Source organism: Microcaecilia unicolor, chromosome 5, assembly GCF_901765095.1.
Source record: "Microcaecilia unicolor chromosome 5, aMicUni1.1, whole genome shotgun sequence".
In the NCBI taxonomy this organism is placed as follows: domain Eukaryota; kingdom Metazoa; phylum Chordata; class Amphibia; order Gymnophiona; family Siphonopidae; genus Microcaecilia; species Microcaecilia unicolor.
The window spans coordinates 187,108,947-187,123,492 of NC_044035.1; the positions used below are offsets into that span (position 1 = coordinate 187,108,947).

At 42.5% G+C, this 14,546-nt stretch overlaps 1 protein-coding gene across 1 annotated transcript in view; it reads right to left on the reverse strand.

Annotated features, from left to right (window-relative positions):
- EDC4 (enhancer of mRNA decapping 4) overlaps window positions 1-14,546 on the reverse strand; it is a 1,195,039-nt gene that overhangs the window by 458,503 nt on the left and 721,990 nt on the right. Inside the window, 1 exon segment of the mRNA XM_030203662.1 lies at window positions 11,482-11,644. Within this exon segment, the coding sequence (XP_030059522.1) occupies window positions 11,482-11,644 (163 nt within the window).

Sequence of the window (14,546 nt, forward strand, 5' to 3'; positions counted from 1 at the left end):
TTTGTTTTTCTGATATAATGCATGAGTTGTAGCCATTGTAAATATTGTGTATTAGGTATGTTTAATTTAGCTTGTATATTTTGAAAAGTCAATAGTGTTTTGATCTTTTTTACAAATATCTGCAATAGTCCAGATTCCATTGCTAGCCCAATTTCTCCAATAAATTTTTTTTTTACCAATAAGAAATTTAGGATTATGCCATAATGGTATTTGAAAGGAGGAGAGTATAGAGCGTTCTAGTGATTTGTCAAAGAATGATAGACATTCTCATGTATGAAGCATAACTAAGTAGTCTCTTTCAATAGGGGCAAGAGACATATATACTGTTGTGGATGTTGGAATTGGAGAGGTGATGAGTTGTTCTGGTTGAAGCCAAACAGGTGTGTACTCCGTTTTGGAGGAAAACCAGTGACATCCTTGTTGTATAATAAATACTTTGTGATAAAGTAGGAAGTCTGGAAATAATAAGCCAAATTTTTCCTTTGGAGCTTTGAGTTTTTTTAAGTGATATTCTTGGAGTTTTACGCGACAGAAACAGCACTCTCTAAATGCTGTAATGACCTGCTCCTTGCCAAATCCAGAGTCCACTACTCTATCCTCATCCTCCTTGATCTATCCACCGCTTTTGACACTGTCAATCATGACTTACTTCTTGCCACACTGTCCTCATTTGGGTTCCAGGGCTCTGTCCTCTCTTGGTTCTCCTCCTATCTCTCCCACCGCACCTTCAGAGTTCACTCTCATGGATCTTCCTCCACCCCTATCCCCCTATCTGTGGGTGTTCCCCAGGGATCTGTCCTTGGACCCCTTCTCTTCTCAATCTACACCTCTTCCCTGGGTTCCCTGATCTCATCTCATGGTTTCCAGTATCATCTCTATGCTGATGACACCCAGCTATCTCTCTCCACACCAGACATCACCGCAGAGACCCAGGCAAAGGCATCAGCCTGCTTATCCGACATTGCTGCTTGGATGTCCAACCGCCACCTGAAACTGAACATGTCCAAGACCGAGCTCATCGTCTTTCCACAAAAACCCATGTCTCCTCTTCCTCCACTTTCTATCTCAGTTGATAACACCCTCATCCTCCCCGTCTCATCTGCCCGCAACCTCGGCGTCATCTTTGACTCCTCCCTCTCCTTCTCTGCGCATATCCAGCTGATAGCCAAGACCTGCCGCTTCGTCCTCTTTAACATCAGCAAAATTCGCCCTTTCCTCTCTGAACACACCACCCGAACTTTCGTCCACGCTCTCATTACCTCTCGCCTTGACTACTGCAACTTACTCTTCACCGGCCTCCCACTTAGCCATCTATCCCCCCTTCAATCTGTTCAGAACTCTGCTGCACGTCTCATATTCCGCCAGAACCGATATACTCATATCACCCCTCTCCTCAGGTCACTTCACTGGCTTCCAATCAGATATCGCATTCAATTCAAGCTTCTCCTTCTTACCTACAAATGCACTCAGTCTGCTGCCCCTCACTACCTTTCTACCCTCATCTCCCCTTACGTTCCTGCCCGTAACCTCCGTTCACAGGACAAATCCCTCCTCTCTGTACCCTTCTCCACCACCGCCAACTCCAGGCTCCACTCATTCTGCCTCGCCTCACCCAATGCTTGGAACAACCTCCCCGAGCCCTTACGCCAAGCCCCCTCCCTGCCCATCTTCAAGTCTTTGCTTAAAACCCACCTCTTCAATGCTGCATTCGGCACCTAACTCTTACCGTTCAGTAAATCCAGACTGCCCCAATTTGACCGCCCCTATCGGACTGACCGTTCACTTGTCTCTTAGATTGTAAGCTCTTTGAGCAGGGACCGTCCCTCTATGTTAAATTGTACAGCGCTGCGTAACCCTAGTAGCGCTTTAGAAATGTTAAGTAGTAGTAGTAGTAGTTTTAGATTTCCAAAGAAAAGACGTTAATAGTTTATCTACTTGTTTGTAAAATGAATTTTGGAATAGTATGGGGATCATACTTAATATAAAATTTATTTTAGGAGCAACCATCATTTTGATGCTCTCTATTCTGCCCCACCAGGATATGTGAAGGGGATGCCATTTGAGTAAGAAATCTTTGAGGAATTTGAGTATGTTTTCACTATTGTATTTAATAGTATCTTGTGCTGTGTAATGTAGATCTATACCTAAATATCTGAGTTTCTTGGAAGACCATACAAGATTAAATGGCTGTATAAGACTAGGTACAGCGTGTATATTCAGTGGTAATACTTCTGTTTTTGTTTAATTTTATAGCCCGAGATTGCAGAAAAGGATTGGATTAGAGAAAATAATTGTGGAAGAGATGTCTCTGGGTTGGATATATATAACAATATATCATCTGCATATGCAGTTATTTTAAATTGTGTATTTTTGTATGTTACTCCTGTAATATTGATCTGTGCATTAATAGCTTGAATGAGTGGTTCCAATGCTAGGTTGAATAAGTATGGTGATAAGGGGCATCCTTGCCTTGTATCTCTTTGTAAATTTATTGTTTCAGATTGATTATTGGCTATTATTTTGGCCGTGGGTTTTGAATATAATGTCTTAATTTTAGATATAAAATGAGATGATGCTCCAAACCATTCAAGAATTGTAAAGAGATAGTGCCATTCAACTCTGTCGAAGGCTTTCTCCGCATCTAAGGACATAGCTATAATAGGGCATTCTTGAGATTTGGCAATGTGTAACAATTGGTAAAAAAGCCTTGATTTATCTGATATTAAACTGTTTGGCATAAATCCTATTTGGTTTGGAGAAATCACTTTACTAATTACAGATTTAAGTCTATTAGCAATTATTTTTGCATATAGTTTGTAATCCGTGTTAAGAAGAGATATCCTATTTAATAATTCTCACCTCCAACGTTCTAATGTGCCTGGGACCGTGGCTCCCTCGGAGGTGGTCTGCTAGGCAGTTTAGAATGCACTGACGTCAGTGATGTCACTGACAGCTGATTCCAAGGCAAGGTCCTCCCCCTGCCTGGGAAACAGCTGTCAGTGCACCCCCCCTCGGCACAACACCCAAGCCCCTGCCCTGCAAAACCTATACTAGTAGGTCTATAATTTTGTACTAATTGAGGATCTTGGTTGGGCTTAGGAATTACTGTGATGATAGCTTCAGAAAATCTACTATTTGAGACAGTTTTAGGATCTAGTGTATTATACATTTGTATAAGGGTGATGGAGATAGATTTTAGAAATACTTTATAAAATTCAGCAGGGATACCATCTGGTCAAGGTGCTGTCAGGTTCTCAGGTTCAGAGCCCGTGGGGCCGGGCTCTGGAGCAAACGTGAGCCCTTGGGCTGCTGCCAAGGAGCGACAGCAGCAGGCAAAACCCACCAACCAACACTGGGCAAGCACACCGGCAGGGACTGCAGGCACTGCCCAGCGAACCGGAACACATGGACTGGCATCCCCCGGACTGGAGGACACAGGACTGGAACCCCCCGGACTGGAACACTGGACTGGAATCCCCCGGACTGGAGGACACCGGACTGGTCCACACAGCTTCACCTGCACTTAGCTACTAAGCCCCCCAGGAGTTGAACTCCTGGGTTCGAGTAGCCGGCAGGACTTACTGGATACTGGATGACACAGGGACCAGGACTGGAAACAGAAGTACTCCTAAACTGATCTACGTGCTCCGAAGCCCTAAACCAGCAGGAGTGTTCCTAACAGTAAACTGACAAAAGGACTTCCTAAGCCCTAAACAGGAGTTCCTAAGCCCTGCTCAACAAAGGGACTTCCTAAGCCCTAAACTAACAGAGCAGGGAACTAAATACACAAGCTAACACAGGTGCTACTAAGCACCAAGCTACAAGCAGTGCTCTACAACTCTAAACTAACTAAGGTGCTCCTATGCACCAAACAACCAAAAGAGCTCCTAGAACTAAAAGGGAAGACAGGGAAGGCACAAAGAAAAAGCAGGAAAGCAAACACACGCTAGCAAAGGAGCTTCCTAAGCCCCCACGCTACAGCAGTGCACCACCACACTAATCTAACCCAGGTTCCACTAAGCACCAAGCTACTGACGTACTTCTCACAGCGAACTGAAATGCCTCTAACAGCACCAAACCCAGAAGTACTTCTAACAGCAAACTGAAGTGCTTTCTACAGCACCCAAAACCCAAACAGCAAAGACTGCAATGCTCCCAATAGCACAAACACCAGAAGTACTTCTAACAGCAAAATCTGTAGTGTTCCTAACAACACCAAACCCTGAAGTACTTCTAACAGCAACAGAGCTTCCAAAGCCCTACACACAGCAATGCTTCCAAACCAAGAGGGAAAAGCAGGGGAACCACAAGGGAAAAGCAGCAAAGCTAAACACACAAACACCAGTGCACACTGCACTAACACTAACCTGGATCTTAGCAAAATCAAGCAGGGAAACTAGACAAAGTCAGAAGTGCACACTGCACCACCCTACCTAAAGCAAGCTGCAAACATCACCGTTGCAAAGGCTCTGAAGGAAACAACACCACTTCCTTATCAAGGCCCTCCCTGATGATGTCACACTCCCTAGACCTAGGCAAAAGCACACTGACCCAGAGAGGCCCAACCCACACCAATGCAACACCGTGAAGCACTTGAAGCCAGTACACCCAAAGAGAGGTAGAGCTAACTCATTCCACCCACACAGCTGTAGTAATGTAAAACAATTAACCCCATGCTGCTAGAAGCTGCCAGCACAGAGAGACAGAGCCAGCTCAGAAAGGACAGACAAAAGAAACAGAAGCCAGCTAAGAAGCTGACCCCCAGGAAAGAGGTAAGTTTGAGAGGGGTTCTGACCCCAATCATAACAGGTGCTTTGTGAGAGGGGAGCTCTTTCAAAGCTTGTATAAATTCTTCTTCGTTAAATGGTTTCAATAGGCTTCGTTGTCTGATGGATTCCATTTTGGGCACTCAACTTGGGAGAGAAAGGAAATTATTTTATCAGTACCCCCATCTGTTTCTGATGAGTACAAATTACTATAAAACAGATGAAACATCTTTAATATTTCAGAATTAGAAGTAATATTTTTATTCTTATTATTTCTAATAGTTGGAATTTGTATTTTATGTCTCTTGCTTTTAAGATAGTTGGCTAGTATTTTACTACTCTTATTACCTCCTGCATAGTATTGGGATTTAGTTTGGAATATATCCTGTTTTGCCGTATCCGTAGCAATTTTACTGTATTCATATTTAAGTTGATAAAGTTTATTTAGAAATTGTTTATCTTGTGATATTATGTATTTGTTTTCATATACTTTAATTTGTATTTCTATGTTTTTACGTGTTTTAATTTCTTCTTTCTTTTTAAAGTCTTCTATAGAAATGATTTCCCCTCTCAGTGTTGCTTTGAAGGCCTCCCATATAGTTAACAGTGATATTGTTTCTGTTGTATTATTTTGGAAAAATTCAGAAACAAAATTTGAGATTTGGGATTTAATTTTTTTGTCGCTTAGGAGATTGGCATTTAAGCGCCAAATAGACGATTTGGTGTGGAGCACATTTTTAATGAAATAGGAGCATGATCAGATAGAACAATCAGGTGTATGCTGACCTCTGTGATTCATGTAAGTATACTGGCTGAGATTAAAAAGTAACCTATTCTAGAAAAACTATTATGGGGTGGGGAGAAGTGTGTGTAATCTCTTGTATCTGGGAAGTTTGACCTCCAAGAATCTAGTGTGACAGCGGCATTGGTTATAGGCTTAATAATACTAGAACTTCTATCTAACCATCTGTCTAGAGGGAGGTTAAAGTCTCCAGCTATGAGAAGTGGATCAAATAGAGAAATTGTATGGGATAATTTATAGAAAAAAAATCTGGAGAATCTGCATTTGGTGCATATATGTTTACCAAAAGTAACTGCTGTGTGGAAACTTCTGCTTTTACAATTAGCCAGCGCCCCTCTTCGTTCGCTAAATTGATCAATTATTTTAATTTGAAGATTTTTATGAAAAAGTATTGAAACTCCATTTCTCCATCCTACTGAGGAAGCATCTATAGATTGTGATATCCATTTGTACGATGAAATCAGTTTATTAAGGTTGGGAATGTGTGTTTCTTGAAGGAAAATTATACATGGTTTAGATTTCCTTAAATGTGTAAATATTTTCTTGCGCTTAACAGGACGTTTTAAACCATTTACATTCCAGGATACAATTTTTAGGGCTGGACTAGATAAATTGTCAGCCATATTGGGTCAAGTACATGTTATTGAAATGATTTAAACATACTGTACCTCTAATCAAATCACTTTGAAAGGTGTACCAGAAAAATACTTCTCTATGCATAGTCAAACTAAAGACTTAGAGAGCTATAATAAGTAGCTCAGTCAAATCAGGAGAGATGAATTAAGTGGGTCTAATGTCCCTGACCGAGAGAGACAGGAAGGAGGAAAACTGAAGGAATAATTCCAACCAACATGTGATAATGTGTCCTTTTAAATTATTAGAACAATATGCATTTGTAAACACAGTTTATCAAAAGAGAGCTTCTATTTACAGCATTAGATTATAAATCTGTGGTTACTAATTCAAATATAGGGAGGGAGGGAGGGAGATGACAAACATTATATGTAACATAAGATAGAACATCCGCAGGATCTGTTTTGATGGCTGATCTGATATAAAACATCTTACTCTGCTAGTTAGATTTTTAACTTATACTTTAGATTTGAAAGTGGAGAAAAAAGGGAGATAACATTAATATTAATGCAACAATAAGCGGTAAACAACTGCATAATTCTTAATGAAAATATTCTGTTAGCTGACATGTTAGGTCTAAACTTAAGAACTCATTTGATGAAAAGATTAGACTAAAGCAATATATCTTGTATATCAATTCTATATATATTGCAATTCGTTATCAAATACAGGTTGAAAACCTTATTAGTTCAGCTGCTTTTATGTAGTCATTCCTTGCGTCTGCAATTGATCGAGGTATGTCTGAAGCAGATCTGGTGAGTCGAAGCACTTGGTTGTGTTGTGAAGCATCACAGTCATTCGAGCTGGATATTGTAGACCGAAACGCGCCCCAAGCGATTTTAATTTTGGTCTCATATCTAGGAAAGCTTTCCTCTTTCTTGCTGTTGTCTTAGCTAGGTCCGGAACTATAAGAATTGATTTGCCCTCAGAGCAAATAGTTGGATGACTGCGTGCAGCAGTAAGTATTTGTAAAGCTTGTTGAAATCGCAATAACTTAACCACTATAGGTCTGGGATGTGGCTGATGGGGTTTCTGAAATGAAGGAACACGATGGGCGCGTTCGAATTCCAGTGCAGGCTCAAAGGCAATGTTGAGAATAGAAGGGATCCATTTGCACAGGAATTCTATGATGTTGGAGCCTTCAATTCCTTCTTTCAATCCCAGTATTCTTATATTATTTCTTCTCGACCTATTAGCAAGGTCTTCAATCTCCGGCTCTAGTTTTTTAAAACGAGCAGTAGTTGATTCTTGAAGCTGAGCCGTTTGTAAAGCCAATTGATCCATTCTCTTTTCTATATCTTCTACTCAAATTTGAAACGAAGCCAGTGAGGTGGTGATGGTTGCAATTTCTATTTTTAAATCGCAAGTGGCTTCACAACTCTCTTAGTGAACGGAGTTCCTCAAGCACTGCGTCTGTTAGTGCAGGAGCGGTTTTTGCGAGCGCCATTTTCTCCGGTGTCAGGGAGTCTAGTTTTGATCTTTTCGTTCCTGCCGCTGTTGAAGATCCAGCATCTGATTTTGACGATTTCTGATTTGACATTATTCGTTTTATATTTCCAATGTCAAAGAATGAAAAAATTACTTGATAATCACGCTGTTCTAATCGATTTTCTGGACCTGTTGGTAGGAGGCAAAGGATCACGCGTCCATCTTAGTCTCCGGCTCACTAGCGCCCCCCCCCCCCCCCACCCCACCTGGAATGCTTTTACATGGTAGATTATGATAAGGTTCACTGGCATATACCGTTCCTTTCCTTGACACAGCAATGGCAGTGTGCAAATGCCAGAAAAGTGACCTCCATCTTGATCTTGAAGACTTCCTTATCACTGTCAGCTGACCTGTCCGTTTTCTGCCCATCTAAAGAACGCTCTTGCCTCAAAACTACCACAAATTGCTGCCTGTAAGGCTAAGGCTGAAATTTCAAAAGCCTGCTTTATGAAGGCTTCCAGTCTCCGACCTTCTTGGTCTTTCAGCGCTTTCCCCTTTATATGGAGATTGTGGTCTTCATCACTGCTGCCACCATTTAATTTATATTCGGTGGCCTTAATGACTCCCCATCCTCTGCTGGAATGTAATACAGCTTAACCATGGATCTACTGCTTTTAAAAGTCTGTGTACAGGGCATCCCACTCCACTGCAATCATATCACAATCACAGATAACGATGTACAGGAAAGGACCTTAAAGGCTTTTGTATTCTCCACACAAGTGGATTCACCTACTCAGCATGTTCCTCCTTGGGGTCCTCAGACAGGTTAAAAACAAAGGAAACTACCAATAAGCTCCTGGAGCTCATCTTTATGAAAAATACACACCACTGAGGGATCCTATTCTGGGAACAACTTCTCAGACCAGTCCTTCTGAGTGTCCTCCGGTACTTACTGGCCCAGGTCCTCCACAGAATGGTCCAAGCTCTCATCTTCAGTTCAATTTCCCAAGACTTGAGTCTCTTGGAGGCCCTCGGGACCACCACTGAGGCCCCTAAGCAGCTGTACTGAGAAGGCCCCTGTTGACTTCAGACAAAAGGCTTTGTACACTAGTGGAAACCCTACCACCCTGGAGAATTCCCACTGACAGTTGGTTCTTCCTGCTAGCGGGGGCAGGCCTACAGTGTCCAGCCACAGCAGCTCTTCCAAAGCAGGTGTATTCAAGACAGCTGCACAGGGGACAGCCACCACCATCTTCGAGACTGGGCCTTCACATGTGCTATCACCTGCCAGCTGAGTCCCATCAGCCATTGAAGTCCCACCTCTGTGAAATGCTCTGCATGAATGGCAGCCACCAGAACTGTCCATCCCATGCCTGCCATGCCACATGTGCAACAACATTGGGGACTTGTCAGCACTCATACTCCCTAGCTTGAAATACACACTCTGTGGGCTGACTAGGCCACCCTCCTGCTCCTCCTCCTCCAGCCTACAAGGAAAAGGCTCATGACAGACTAAGAATTGTAGCAGTTCCACAAATCTTTGTAGTCACTATTTTTATTTTTGACCGTTAGGTTAGTCTCAAACAGCACTCAAGATTTCCCTTCTGTACCGGGTAGGGAAGCAGAGACTTCAAGTGAATGTGATAGAGTGTGTGAGAGACAGTGTGAGAGAGTGAGAGAGAGAAAGACACTGTGAGAGAGAGTGTGTGTGACAGAGAACTCACCCCTCCCTCTCTGGTCTCAAGACCCCCTCCACCCCCCCTCCTCTCTGACCTCAGGACCCCCTCACCCTCACCCCCCCCCTCTCTGGTCTCAGGACCCCTCCCCCATCTGGTCTCAGGACCCCACGACTGCCCTCTGCATTGAAATCGCAGTCTCACCTCCGTGAAAGCAGCGCTGCGGGCAGCAGAACGCCTCCCTTTGGGTCTCCTTCCCTCCCTGTGTCCCGCCGTCGCCTGACGCAACTTCCGCGAGGGCGGGATGGAAGGAGGGAAGGAGGGCCGAAGATACAGAAAGTGAAAGTGCCTTGGTGCTTTGTAGCTTTTACTACATGAGACGTGGGGTAAGGAATAATATATTGTAGAGGAATATATTCGAGTTATTCCCCAACTTTTCCACGTCATCACTGTGACCCCTGACGCAGGTGCTAGTCACCAAAACACGGCCCGTGTCGGGTCTTTTTGTCAAGGCTCATTCATTAAAGAACTGTGTTCCATTTTTAAAGGCCCGTGGTGCTGTGTTTTTTTTCTTTGGACTTTAGTTTGTACTTTGTTCCCTCTCTTTTGTTACAACAAAGTTATTCAAAGTCATTAAATCGCAGGAGGATTATGAAAAATTACAAGCGGACCTTATGAGACTGGGCATCTAAATGGCAGATGACGTTTAATGTGAGCAAGTGCAAAGTGATGCATGTGGGAAAGAGGAACCTGAATTATAGCTACGTCATTCAAGGTTCCACGTTAGGAGTCACGGACCAAGAAAGGGATCTAGGTGTCGTCATTGATGATACGTTGAAATCTTCTGCTCAGTGTGCTGCTGCAGCTAAGAAAGCAAATAGAATGTTAGGAATGGAAAACAAAAATGAGGATGTTATAATGCCTTTGTATCGCTCCATGGTGCGACCGCACCTCAAATATTGTGTTCAATTGTGGTCACCGCATCTCAAAAAAGACAGTGGAATTCGAAAAGGAGCAGAGAAGGGCGATGAAAATGATAAAGGAGATTTGACGACTTCCCTATGAGGAAAGGCTAAAGCAGCTACAGCTCTTCAGCTTGGAGAAAAGGCGGCTGAGGGGAGATATGATAGAAGTCTATAAAATAACGAGTGGAGTTGAACGGGTAGATGTGAAGCGTCTGTCCACGCTTTCCAAAAATACTAGGACTAGGGGGCATGCGATGAAGCTACAATGTAGTAAATTTAAAACGAACTGGAGAAAACATTTCTTCACTCAACGTGTAATTAAACTCTGGAATTTGTTGCCAGAGAATGTGGTAAAGGCGGTTAGCTTAGCGGAGTTTTAAAAAGGTTTGGACAGCTTCCTAAAGGAAAAGTCCATAGACCATTATTAAATTGGACTTGGGGAAAATCCACTATTTCTGGGATAAGCAGTATAAAATGTTTTGTACATTTTTGGGATCTTGCCAGATATTTGTCACCTGGCCACTGTTGGAAACAGGATGCTGGGCTCGATGGGCCTTTGGTCTTTCCCAGTATGGCAATACTTATGTACTTACGTAAAATAAAAATCTACTGGGGAAGCAATCACCTCCTCACTTATAGAATTGCCAATTTCAGGTCTGATGTTTTTAAATGATTGTCTAATATGTTTTACCTTATCTATAAAATAATTCGCCAAGTCAGTGGAAGCTGGTTGTAAAAATTCTGGAACAACCACCACTGATGACACCTATGTAAGCTTGTTTAAGATATTAAACAAAAATTCTTGGTTTATCATTCTTTCTCATTTTTTAGGTGTTGAAGTGGGCTTTGTTGCTCATAAAAAAAAGTTGGTGTAGCAAATTGTTAATGTGTAACACTTCAGATGGCAGTTATAACACTGTAGCTGAAATGTCAACTGCTTAAGATGATAGCAAAAACAAACAAAACACAAATTAACTAAGGCATTCTATCACCACGAGAACTCTTACGTATACTCAGAAGAGTATTAAAGACTTTACTAGAAAGCTCTGGTAAATGCATTCCATGTCAGTGCTGTCATATGACATTACTTATATGTGTAACTATAGTGACCTGCTTTTCTATGATCTGTTCTCCCTTCAAGCAACTGTAGAAAATAAACAGCGATACTATAAAAAGCTCCGTGCAGAAGTAAAAACACTTCTTATACAAACCTGCACAGCTGGTTTTGGGGTCAATTTGTCTGAGAGACCTGGAATAAGGACAGAATGGCTTCTTGGACTGTTCTGCATACTACTGCTGCTGTTAGTAGTGCTGCCTACAGTCAGATTACTGTCCAGATGCAACATGGGACTCAGTGTCAGGTCTTCAGATGGCCTGGAGAGAAAGCAGAGGAGGGGAGCAAAAGTGACAGTTTATAGTCTGTCACTACACATTTCAACAACATATGCAGTAACAGGGTTTACTTTGAGGGTTTTTTAAATTTTTTATTACACATTTAAAAAAGCAACATACATTGATTAACCATTTGAACAGCAGGAGAAAGATTGATTGATGCAGTTAAAACCTTTCATAATCAGAAATCATCTAAGATATGTATGCATAGATGGCTCAGTCTAGGCCATTGCTACAAGTTAACTACTGGGTTGGCTAGCAACTCATTTCCCTGAATGTACCACTTTTCTGTTGTCAGTGAGGGGAGATATTTAAAATAAGGAGTGGAGTGGAACAGGTAGACGTGAATCACTTGTTTACTCTTTCCAAAAATACCAGGATTAGGGGGCACCCAATGAAGCTACAAAGTAGTAAATGTAAAGCACATCTGACTACTAGTACTTATTTCTATAGCGCTACTAGACGTATGCAGCGCTGTACACTGGACATAAAGAGACAGTCCCTGCTCAACAGAGCTTACAATCTAATTAGGATAAACACACAGGACAAATAAGAGATAAGGGAATTACTAAGGTGGGAATGATAAAACATGGGTACTTAACAAGTTAGTAAGGGTTAGGAGTTAAAAGCAGATTTGAAGACGGACAGAGATGGTGCTTGATGTATCAATTCAGGAAGTCTCTTCGAAGCATATGGTGCAGCAAGATAAAAGGAACGGAGTCTGGAGTTAGCGGTGGAAGAGAAGGGTGCAGATAACAGAGATTAACCCAGTGAATGGAGTTCCCGGGGAGCAGTGTAGGGAGAGATAAGAGTGGAGAGATACTAAGGAGCTGCAGAGTGAATGCACTTGTAAGTCAATAAGAGGAGTTTGAACTGTATGCAGAAATGGATAGGGAGCCAGTGAAGTGACTTGAGGAGAGGCCTAATCTGAGCATAGCGACACCGGCGGAATATAAGTGGTGCGAAAGAATTTTTAACAGATTGAAGGGAAGAGAAATGGCTTACTGGGAGACCTGTGAGAAGCAAGTTGAAATAGTCTAAGCAAGAGGTGATAAGAGTGTGGATAAGGGTTCTGATAGTGTGCTCAGAAAGGAAAGGGCAAATTTTAGTGATGATATAAAGAAAGAAATGACAGGTTTTAGAAGTCTGTTGAATACGTGCAGAGAAGGAGAGAGAAAGGAGTTGAAGATGACCCCAAGGTTACGAGCTGAGACAGGGAGGATGAGAGTGTTATCCACAGAGATAGAGAATGGGGGAAGAGGAGAGGTGGGTTTAGGGGAAAAGATAAGAAGATCAGTCTTGGTCATGGCGGCAAGACATCCAGGCAGCAATGTCAGACAGGCAGGCTGATACTTTGGCCTAGATTCTTGCTGAAATTTCTGATGTGGAGAGGTAGATCTGGGAATCATCAGCTTAAAGGTGATACTGAAAACCATGGGATGAGATCAGAGCACCATGGGAAGTAGTATAGATGGGGAAAAGAAGAGGTCACAAAGCAGAGCCCTCAGGTACACCAAATGACAGTGGGACAGTAATGGAGGAGGATCCACCAGAATATACACTAAAAGTGCGATGGGAGAGATAAGAAGAAAACCAGGAAAGAACAAAGCCCTGAAATCCAAGTGAGGACAGTGTATCAAGGAGTAGGCAGTGATCAACAGTGTCAAAAGCAGCAGATAGATCGAAAAGGATGAGGATAGAATAGAAACCTTTGGATCTGGCCAGGAACAGGTCAGTGGAGACTTTAGCAAGCGCTGTTTCAGTTGAATGAAGAGGGCGAAAGCCAGATTGAAGTGGATCAAAAATAGCTTGAGAAGACAAAGTCAAGACACCAGCAGTGACCAGCAACAGCACATTCAAGTATCTTGGATAGGAAAAGAGAAGAGGGAGATGGAGCGATAGTTGGAAGGACAGGTAGGATCCAATTAAGGTTTTTTGAGGAGTGGTGTGACTATGACATGTTTGAAGGCATCAGGAACGGTTGCAGTAGAAAGTGAAAGAATGAGGATATGACAGATAAAAGGGATGACGGTAGGAGAAAGAGTGCTAAGTAGATGGGTGGGAATAGGATCAGAGGAACAGGTAGTTAGTTTTGAGGAGGAACGAAAATGTGAAGTTTCCTCTTCAGTGATTTCAGAAAATGAAGAAAAGGAGGCAGGGGTTGAAGGAAGGTTGAGAGAATGGACTAAGGGAAAGAGAGATGGAGGTGACTAGGTTGAGAATTCAAGTTTAATCTTGTGAACCTTATCATTAAAGTACTCAGTCAGAATCTGGGGAGGAAGTGAAGGGGGAATTGGAGGTGAAGGCACTTTAAGGAGAGAGTTCAGTGTGGCAAAGAGACGTTGAGGGTTTGGCAAGTGAAAGAGAAGACTGGAAGTAGGTCAGCAAGAATTTGAAATGTATGAAGTCAGCATGGGCACGGGATTTCAGCCAAAGGCGTTCGGCAGAGCAGGCACAGGAAAGTAGGTAACAGATTCTGGAGGTGGTTTGGTATGTCTTACAGAACGAGGAATGAGAGGCGCGAGAGCATCCAGAGCAGAGTAGTATTATAGGAAGAGACAGCCTCACTGACAGACTTGGATAGCATAGTGGTTGAGAAGAGAGTGCAAGTCAACATTCCTAAATGTATTGGTGAAGATTGGACGGGAGTGAGGGGGTGAGGATACATAAGTGTGAACGTTATCAGATGATGGTCAGAGAGGGGAAGAGCTGAGGCGCATAAACTGAAGAGTGAGCAGTTTGAGAAGATCAAGACAGTGGTCATTCTGGTGAGTGAGGGTAGTGGAGCACATCTGAAGACTGAAATAGTATGTTAAAGTGAGAAACTGAGAAGCATAAGAGTCAGAGGGATCATTAGTATGAATGTTAAAATCCCCAAGAATGA